Source organism: Bradysia coprophila (genome assembly GCF_014529535.1).
Source record: "Bradysia coprophila strain Holo2 chromosome X unlocalized genomic scaffold, BU_Bcop_v1 contig_98, whole genome shotgun sequence".
In the NCBI taxonomy this organism is placed as follows: Eukaryota; Metazoa; Arthropoda; class Insecta; order Diptera; family Sciaridae; genus Bradysia; species Bradysia coprophila.
Genome location: NW_023503371.1, coordinates 1,128,886 through 1,138,657, shown reverse-complemented (window position 1 = coordinate 1,138,657; position 9,772 = coordinate 1,128,886). Strand labels below are relative to the sequence as shown.

Below are 9,772 nucleotides of genomic sequence, written 5' to 3'. Positions count from 1 at the left end.
ATAAAAGATTTACATCCGACATTACTAGTTTTACTCTTTATGATGATTACATGTGCTTGTGCGATATGACCGAAAAAATAACCGTTTCGGTTTAACTATAAAATTGGCAGTTTATGAGGAAGATAATAGAAATTATTAATTTTCGTATTTGAAAAAAAAAGATAAACGTTTAACGAAATTTAGTAGTAGAAGAAGAAGAAGAAAAAGCAGAAGATTATTAAGAGACATTATATGATTTTGTTTCTTGTTATTTATTTTTAGCAATAGAGACGGTTTATGCTTCCAGTTTTCGATGCGTATTATAATATGTGTTTATCTTTGATACGCTCCATTACATACCTATAAACACATAAATTAATTTTTTTTTTCTTACTACTTAAACTTATTCAAATTTATGTGATGATATAGCATGATCTCGGTGTGTCTATATTAATTTATAGGTTGGTCATCAGATGTATTTACTTACTATTCAATTTAACATTGATATTCCATTTTGTGCTGTGACTATACCTTTATTTTCATCGGTTTGATTTTGTATGTCGAACGGATTTTGAATACATTTTTTTCTTACGCCCTTCCTTCTTTGGTTTCGGCTGCTGTTGCTGCCACTGGATTAGAGTATAAAACGTTATGGAATTTATTGTTGTCGTGAATGTTATGACTGCTCCGGAAAATGCATGTTTCGACGTGATTCGGTAGCATAATAATTTTATATGTACATTGTACATATTGCGAGAGTTTTGGGACACCAACCGTACGAGGATTAAAATCTTTTTAAAAGTAGGAGTGATATGAATATTAAATTTTTGTCTCAAAATTCTTGTGGAGACTTAGTTTTGTTTCAGAAATTGTGTTGAAGAAAAGTGAATTCTGACATGCTTTCTGATTTGGAAACTATAGTTTCTTATATTCATTATCCAAATATTTATTTAACAAATCAAGAACTAGATTTACATTTTTTACCCTTTTCTAAGCCAAAATATAAATATCTCGAGAAACATTTTTCATAATCTTATATCCCTGATATTATAACCAATTATTATCAAATCTCTATCTACGTTCGACAAGTTCGACAAGTTACTTTAACATTTTAGAAACTGCAAGCTGATCGCTATATAATGAATAAATCTGTTACTTCTTTTGTTCAACGTCAATGTTCTCTTGAATCGCAAACCTTCCTAGTTGTATGTAACTTTAACTTTCCAAAACCTTTGAATATGTCAAAAAGCTTCGTCACGTTGCTACATTGTCCACGATTTCTTGTCACATCACATCAGTAAAAATACAAACAATAAGAAACTCGTATATCGGGCCTTTCCAAAATATTAATAATAACATCATTAGTAATAGGTGCGTCACATTCCTCATTATATCATTTAGATATAGGGCACCGACTGCAACTGCGGCTACGGTAAGTCATTGAAAAAGAAAATCACTATAAATATTTATATAGATGTTAAAAGAGAGTGGAATCGACGAAAATCAAAAGTCATTCATGAGACACAACAATTCAAAATCGAGTCCCCAATCAAAGTTGAACAGAGAATGATCTAAATTATTAATCAAGAAATATACGGTCTTCTGACATACTTGCTTATTTTGTTCTGAGATACAGAAACAGCCTACCGAAATCGGACGCATTTTCCAGTGGACTTTTTTATATGTACCTAGAAAGGACTTCGACCCTAGAAACCAAAACCACTTTCAAAAAAATTCTTCGAAGCTTGTTTGGCTAGTGAGGGGTGATCCAAAACCGAAAAGTAGCACTTCTCCTACAAAAATTTCTCCAGTCAAACGAGCTGTACAGGGTCTTGTGGGTTGTCATTGGAAAGGCAATCACAAGTACTATTGATAGGGACTTATTGGTTTGAAATTTCGTTCACACTGAAATATGTGCAATTAAAGTTTTCAACCCAAGACTTACACTGTTCTTACACTGTCGTGTGGGGTATCATTGGAAAGGTGCTTTATGTGTTTTTGAGTCTTATGGGGTTTGGATGCGATGAAATATGGGCACTTAAACATTTCAACTTCTATTTCATCGTAGATTCATCCAAACCACATAAGACCCTATTTTTGGCCCAAAAGCACATAAAATAACCTTTCAAATGATCCCCACCTCACACAACTATGTGCGTTTTTTAGCTCGAGAAATTTGGACAAAACAGTTCGTTCGAGGCATACTAATACTAACATTAAAGTCATGGACCATTTGGATTGTATATTCAACACACCTTCTCAAGCCAAATGACTTATACCACAAAAACACCTCCTCAACGTTATAAATGTCCATTTCAAAAATTGTTGGTTATCATTCTTTAGCAGTGTCCATTGTTTCATTTTCTGTGTCCGTTGTCAATTACCGTGTCATAATATTACTTTCTTTAGTAGAATCTTCGGTTCTGGTAAAGTTCTTGTTTCAGGTAAAATCTGGTTAAGTTCTAGTAAAATAGTTTCAGGTAATAATAGTACATTACGTCCTTGTTAGGAGATTTTTATTTTGCCGAGAGGGAGGTTTCCATCGTGGCAAAATAACAATTCTTGTAAATATGTTCTGGTTAATTCGTTTCTGATTGATCATTCATATTAATTTTCGCTCCGGTTTATCAATGTTTATGGTAAAAATTCTTGTTACTAATAGATCTGTCATGTCAATTATCGTTCTACTTCGCCAACGTTCAATGCAATGTAAAATCCTGTTCGAAATATCTTCGCGTCACTGATCGATTAGTCAAGTGTTCGGAAACATGTTCTCGACGTAATTTCTACAAATTATATTAGCAAAGTTGATCCTGGACCCATGACCTTTTGTTTTCAATGTCTAAGGACGGGCAAAGTGAAAGGCAGAGATAAAGAATTGGTTCTATGTGAAGGACAAGACAGACACTTTGTTCAAGGCATACAAATACTAACATTGAAGTCATGGATCATTTGGATTGTATATTCAACAAAAAGTTTCAATATCCTTTGATGCGGCACTTCGCTACCGTACAACGCATAAAAACGTTACAGCGATGAATTTGTGAAAGAATTTCATGTATTTTCTCTCACGAATTCGCCTTTCTAAGGTTTTTATGAGTTACACGGCAGTTCATCAGTCAAGGAACCGGACCCACCCATTGGTGTAGTACCTATTGACTACTTTACAAAAAATACCAAATTGATTAAATATTGTTTAGTGAATAAATGCTGATTTTTAAAAGAAAAACGAATAAGGGTTAGGAGTTAGGTGTTTCTCATCAGATAATTAAAAAAGGAGCTCCAAGCATCGGAGTCCATTTAATTTATTATTATTAAGTGAACCAACAATCTGCAACGTATTCTCACATCCCGTATCTCTTTGACCTTTATTTTAGTTTGATCATGCACATAAATTAAAAATCCTCGTGCTACAACTGTCCACTTACAATCACAATGATATCGGAAAAAACATCCATTAGTCAAAAATATTTGCAACGTTTTCTATATTGAGTGTTTTTATGCGATAAAAGTTTCCTATGAATCTAAATAGGGCTGGATATAATTGTATGAAGATTTTCAACAGACACATCATACCCATTGCATTGCATTGCAGAGTTAGCATACGTGAAGATAAAAAATGGATGAGCTTTCAGTTAAATCACTAAATGAAAGCTGAGGTTAGGTACATTTCTTTGTATGATATTTGACTGAATGGTAGCGATGAAATAAAGAATTTATCGCTGCAATTAAAGAATTTGATTGTGGACTAAACGTAGTTTTCCATTTAATCCCAAAATGGTTGTGTTGATTTTTTATTATTCAATGGACCGCAGATCTCTCACTAAAGCTTTTATCAATTCCGTCGTGGTAGGTATAGCTTTTATCGCTGTACTTATAAAATATTATCGGATTTCATTGCAATCTTCATTTTTATATCAATAAGTTACCAAATAAATTTCCAAAGTAACAATTCAATAAACAAGCTGCGGTCGTTGAGCGTGTACGCTTTTGTTAAACAAAAATTATCTAACAATTTAATATGAAAGTTCAGATTATTGTTCTGTTTGCCTTGCTGAGGTAAGACTAATCGACATTTAAATAGAAAGTTTCTTCCAACCAGTGCCGGTTATTGACAATTATTTCAAATTTAGTGAAACAATTCTCAATATTAGGCCCTTCGTGGTTCCCTTAACAAGCTCTACCAACTCACCTTGACAATAAAAGTGATAAAAGTCCTTCTGGTGGAACGACGGTATTCACAAAATTTTTGTACAACTTTCAGCTTGTGCAGCGCTCGCTTGCGTGACCGAACGACTAGAATCAAAATCGGAGTGGCTCTATCACATATCCATCTCCCACAGCCTATGTACTCACTCCTTGGCGGGTCCGAATTTAACTCTATGACCGCTGAGTGGCAAATGAAATGGGATCCGATCGGAAACGATCCAAACACGCCAAATTTCGCATGGGCGGAGGAGTTGATGTCATTTGCTCAACGGTACAATCAACAAGTGCGTGGTCATACACATATTTGGCATTCGGCTGTACCCACCTGGGTACAAGCTCTCGAAAGTAATCCTGCCGAATTGGAAAGGGTAATGGTTCAACACATCACGTAATTACTTGACCGAAGCAAATGGTCCAACGAATACTTACGATCTTCAATTTCTTTTGTTTCAGTTCAACTGCTAATCATTTCAGAGGACGATGCTACGAATGGGATGTTGTCAATGAAGTTATAGAAGGAGATGGATCAATTAGGAATACAATTTTCTCGAGAGCCCTAAACACTACCTTCATCGCTACAGCATTTCGCATACATCGCGCGGCTGATCCAGCTGCTAAACTATTTATCAACGATTACAATATTGAAGGAGTTAATGCAAAGAGTAACGCTCTCTACAATCTTGTCGTTTCGCTGTTGGCGCAAGGTGTACCTATCGATGGTGTCGGTTTCCAAGGTCACTTTATTGTCGGCCAAGTACCATCTGATTTTGCCGCTAATATGCAACGTTTCGCGAATTTGGGTCTCGACGTGTCTATAACTGAACTAGACGTTAGAATGAATATGCCTCCGACAGCAGCTAATCTACAACAGCAAGCACTGGACTACCAGAATGCTTTCAGGGCATGTTACCAAGTATCGAGATGTACCGGAGTTACTGTCTGGGGAGTTACCGATTTGTATTCGTGGGTTCCAAGTACCTTCCCAGGCCAGGGAGCTGCGCTACTATTCGATGAAGATTATAATGCCAAACCAGCCTACTATGCAGTTGAAAGTATTCTCAACTAATTCAGATTGACTTCGGAATAAAAGATTTAAATAAATTACTGTCGATGAGTCTTAACTTCGGTAGAGTAATTTGTATATCCCTTTTCTGCGGAATCAAACTTAATTAGAGATTATTGTTCATCTTCTGATAACCCAATCCATTCCTGAAACTTCAATTACAGTCACAAGAATATTTTGGCGCCATTTTACCTACAGTAATCAAATTTAGGTTAGAAACTCTTATTCTCTTTACTTACATACCACGGTTTCTCAATCCACATAAAAACTTTGTATATACCACCATGTAAGTACTTCGTACATGTTACGCTCATTCATACTGCCGTCTCGTGCGCATAAGTGTATGTGTAATCGAGCTATGTTTCAATGTGATTTCATATGGATTGTATGAAATTGTATTTGTGGATTGAATAGCGTTGAACAAATTTCTAACGTAAGTTCATCGGGTGTAACGAATGCAGATTATTTGTGTTCCACACGTAATACGCTCAGAAATGATAATAAAGCGATTTCTTAAAAAAAAAAGGAGTTGCCAACCTTCTCACTGGCGCAGCAATGCCATCTGTTATCATTTCTCTTGTATTCGCCTGAACCGAATGCTGAGAAGAAAATAGTCAAAAACTTAAAACAACCTTTCATCCGGAGCTTCTTGCATATATAAAAGTAAATTGCAAACTGATTCAATCCTCAAAATTTCCCGGCTAAATTGGTGTGTCCCACGCTAGGTTATTTAGTAATAGTAGTAGCATCGGATTTTTCTTAAGAGGTATGAGCCCTTTGCAAATTGGTTGGCTACATTTGGGCGGAAAAATATTTACTTTTGATTTCTCTAAACCAAAATCTTTTTTAAGAGCGCTCACCCCTTTTCAATTTTCTAGCCTACATTCGCTTTTTGATGATTTCTCTGAACCAATTTTTTTTTTTTTTTGAAAAAGTAAAACCAATAAAGCACGCAAAAATATATTACTTTTAAGAGAAAAATTGGTTTGTGGATGATAGCTTATTCCACTTGGAGAAACCTTTGCAAATGTGTAAATTTATGTGCTTTGCAAAGGTTTCTCCAAGTGGGTTTAAGTTATCGACCACAAACCAATTTTCCCCTTAAAAGTAACACATTTTTGCATGCATTAACGGTTGTACTTTTTCAACAAAAAAAATTGGTTTAGAGAAATCATCAAAAAACGAATATTTTTGCGCACAAATGTAGGCTAGAAAATTGCCAAGGGGTGAGCGCTCTTAAAAAAAGTGTTTCGTTCAAGGAAAAACAATTATTTTTCCGCCCAAATGTAGGATACCCATTTTCAAAGGATTCATCGCTCTAAAGAGGTGCTTAGCTAAAATTTTTGAGGATTTCTTTTCATCAGAATCCTTTTTTTGGAAACGTAAATGTACGACCGCAATAACGACCACGAATGTGTTAGCTTTAAATGAAATTAGTTTTGGTTGTTGTCGATCGACCAGCTCTGGGAAAAGCGAGCAGTTTAAGAGCGCTCACCCTTTGGCAAATTTTTAGTCTACATTTGTGCGCAAAAATATTAGTTTTTTGATGATTTCTCTGAACCAAAATCTTTTTTTGAGAAAGTAAAACCATTAAAGCATGCAAAAATGTGTTACTTCTAAAGGGAAAATTTGGTTGGGCGCTCTTATGCTCAAAACAAACGAGGCATTGAAAACGTGTTTTGATCCTATTTTTCATGACGAAATTTTCGAAACTGTCAAATAAAGTTAGAACTTTTTCTATTCAAAATCGCGACTGCTGCATCTGTCAATGAAAACTAGGACCAAAACACGTTTTCAATGCCTCGTTTGTTTTGAGCATTAACGAAATTTTCATAAACTGTCCATTGTTCTCAGAGCTGGTCAAACTGTTACAACCAAGTATATTTCCTGTTGGAAGATATTCCATTCGTGGTCCAATTCAAATTTCTATACCTGTTGATTTTCACAAATTAGATACAGTGTGGGCAGGTAATGCCATCTATTAAAAAAGACAAAAACTTGATCACCATATCTATTTTGTGCCATCTGTTTTGAGATAGGCAGAAATGAAGTAATACACATGTGCTGTTTTACTGGATAGTTACAATGAATTTGATTATTGATCGACGCAGCTTATTGATTTGATTATGAAGTACCAACAGAATCTATAATTTTCAGTTTTTTCTTTTGAATTATATCTCACAAAAGAATTCTTGTCTTGCTACCTCTTGTGGTATGTGTCATTATCATGTTTACCTCTTCGTTGATATTTGACATTAAAATGTGCTAACACGATGATGAAAGGGAACATCACTGGTTACTTATACAATATTAATGTATATCAGATTTGTTTGAAATGTTTTACCTGACAAAGACATTCAATATACAGCTTCCGTTCATTATATATTCACGTTTTTTTTTGTTATTCATCATATATTTAGCACACATTAGAACCAATTATCTGAGCGCTCAATATTAAAATGTGGAACACGTTTCTGTTTGTATACGTGAGGTAAGTAAGAATAATTAAGTTTAGGTCAATTTGTGTACAACTCGCTTAACTCACTTCTCCGATTTTAACTCTATGACCACTTAGTATCAAATGGATTGATATCGAATTGAAAACAATACAAACCAACAAAATAGTACATGGGCTAAGGAGATAATATTTTTATAGTTTTATATTTTCAATAGCAAATAAATATATATATACAATTATAAATTATAAAATAAAATAAATCTCCTCCAAGTTGCGACCTAACTCGAAAGTACCCATGATACTAGCCGCATTCCCCCTCTGAATAGCAATGCTAATATTTTGTTTAAAAAACTTCGTGGCACGTTTTTCACCAGTTGCAGCAACGAGCAGGCGACCGAGCTCATCGGTGAACGATTTCGCTTCCTCACACCATGGCCCCAATGTTTCCACAGCGAAAGGCAATAAAATGATATTCTTTTCCTTGATAGCTTTGTAAAGATTGTGCTTTCTCAACGCTGCTTTTTCCGCTGCTCTACCAGCTTTAACTTTTGATATGTTGATATAGGATGCCGCTAAAGTGTCCACGCATGTTGCGTCCCATGCCAGACAGGAACCTCGTTTCCATGGTATTAATGTTAATCCGTCTAAACGTTTTCCGTCATCTCTGAACAACCCGTCAGGCTCTAGTTTTGCAGGGACATTCGCTGAATGAAGTGTTCTATGAATTATATTATTTAACTCCCTGTGTTTTGCATATTTTCCAATGTTTTTCAAACAGCTAAGGCCATGAATTCCGGATTTCTCAACTAACTTTCCACATCTGGCACAAGTATGTTCATTGCACATATCAGCTCCCAATCGTAAGGCCATTGAAATTCTGAACGTATTATCATCTAGCAATGTTCCGATATTCTTTGATGGGAGAACAGATAACCATAAACTTGATTCATATTCGCTGCTAGCTTTGAATAATGCATTCTGTTTATCTGTTTTGAACTGTAATGACGATATTATTCTTTTAGTGTTAATTTTGTCCCACTGATTTTGTGTGGCCATTGCATTTATAGGTACGATATTTTTCATTGAATTCCAAATAGCGATTCCTTCTTCATAGAAAGCATCTTCCACAAGGTCAGAAGTTGTAAGACTTAGTATCGAGTTGACCAAAGAAGAAGTTGATGTCACAGATGAAAGGAATGCTGGAAGCACAATGTCAGCTATTTTGCGTATACCGATACCGCCCATATGACACGGCAGTGAGTAAACTGAAAGTTGATAATCGTTTAGTTTAATATTACAAATGGTCTCAATAATATTTATTTTCCTCAACGATATACATTACACAATCAATAGGATCGTGGCCGGGTCACACACCTATTTGACATATTCGGCTCAACTTATTTTGTGTCAGTTCTAAGGTCAATAAATACATACAGATGGTCCAGTTAGGAATACTACTAATACAACTCCTAAGTTTTTAGTCAACGATTACAGCCAAGGGATAATTCATATAGCCACCTTATACCAAAGAACTTAAATAACTGACAGAAGGAGGATATCGAACGAAAAATGCGAGATCAACACGTCAAGACATTATTGACATTGGGTGTGAAAATTCGGTATACGCTACGCAGTCTGTTTTGGATATCTATAGGTTATCTAGGTAGCATTATTATTTGTTTATCCATAACATAATCCTGTCTCTTTAGATTACCACATTTTTCTCTGGAACCAACTGTAACGACTCCTCGTATCACTAGCAGTCACGACGCAAACAAGTCCTTGTTCGATACCAGAAGCTCGCCACGCGTCTTGTCAGCTGCTCAGTTTAAGTTGGTATTTAATAATATGGATAACATAGAGGTAAGTAACCCAGAATATGTCTTTTCACGTGGTTTTTACAAGGACCGTGTATTGTGTTTGTTTGTGTTTCAACTTCAATGCTAATTTATGTGCGTGGTGCTTTTCAGAACAATTATACCCAGTGTGTAGGCCCTTTAACGTTACATACGTTTCCAATTCTCATTTCATGGTACTCGTTACAAGTTCATATGAGAGCACCA

The 9,772-nt window shown here is 35.3% G+C and overlaps 1 protein-coding gene across 1 annotated transcript; it reads left to right on the top strand.

The window, feature by feature from the left end:
* Positions 1-3,898: 3,898 nt before the first annotated feature.
* Positions 3,899-5,293, top strand: LOC119070521 (exoglucanase/xylanase-like). Its single transcript, XM_037174898.1, has 3 exons — positions 3,899-4,038; positions 4,244-4,576; positions 4,642-5,293. Exons 1-3 carry the CDS (start codon positions 4,001-4,003, stop codon positions 5,252-5,254), a joined length of 984 nt encoding a protein of 327 aa, XP_037030793.1. The 5' UTR covers positions 3,899-4,000; the 3' UTR covers positions 5,255-5,293.
* Positions 5,294-9,772: the final 4,479 nt, after the last annotated feature.

Bases quoted from the DNA above. Each gene is read 5' to 3' on its own strand.
- LOC119070521 (XM_037174898.1), top strand. From the start codon at position 4,001: ATGAAAGTTCAGATTATTGTTCTGTTTGCCTTGCTGAG. The intron at 4,039-4,243 runs GTAAGACTAATC...TACAACTTTCAG, and splicing joins GTTCTGTTTGCCTTGCTGAG to CTTGTGCAGCGCTCGCTTGC. The intron at 4,577-4,641 runs GTAATTACTTGA...CTTTTGTTTCAG, and splicing joins GTAATGGTTCAACACATCAC to TTCAACTGCTAATCATTTCA.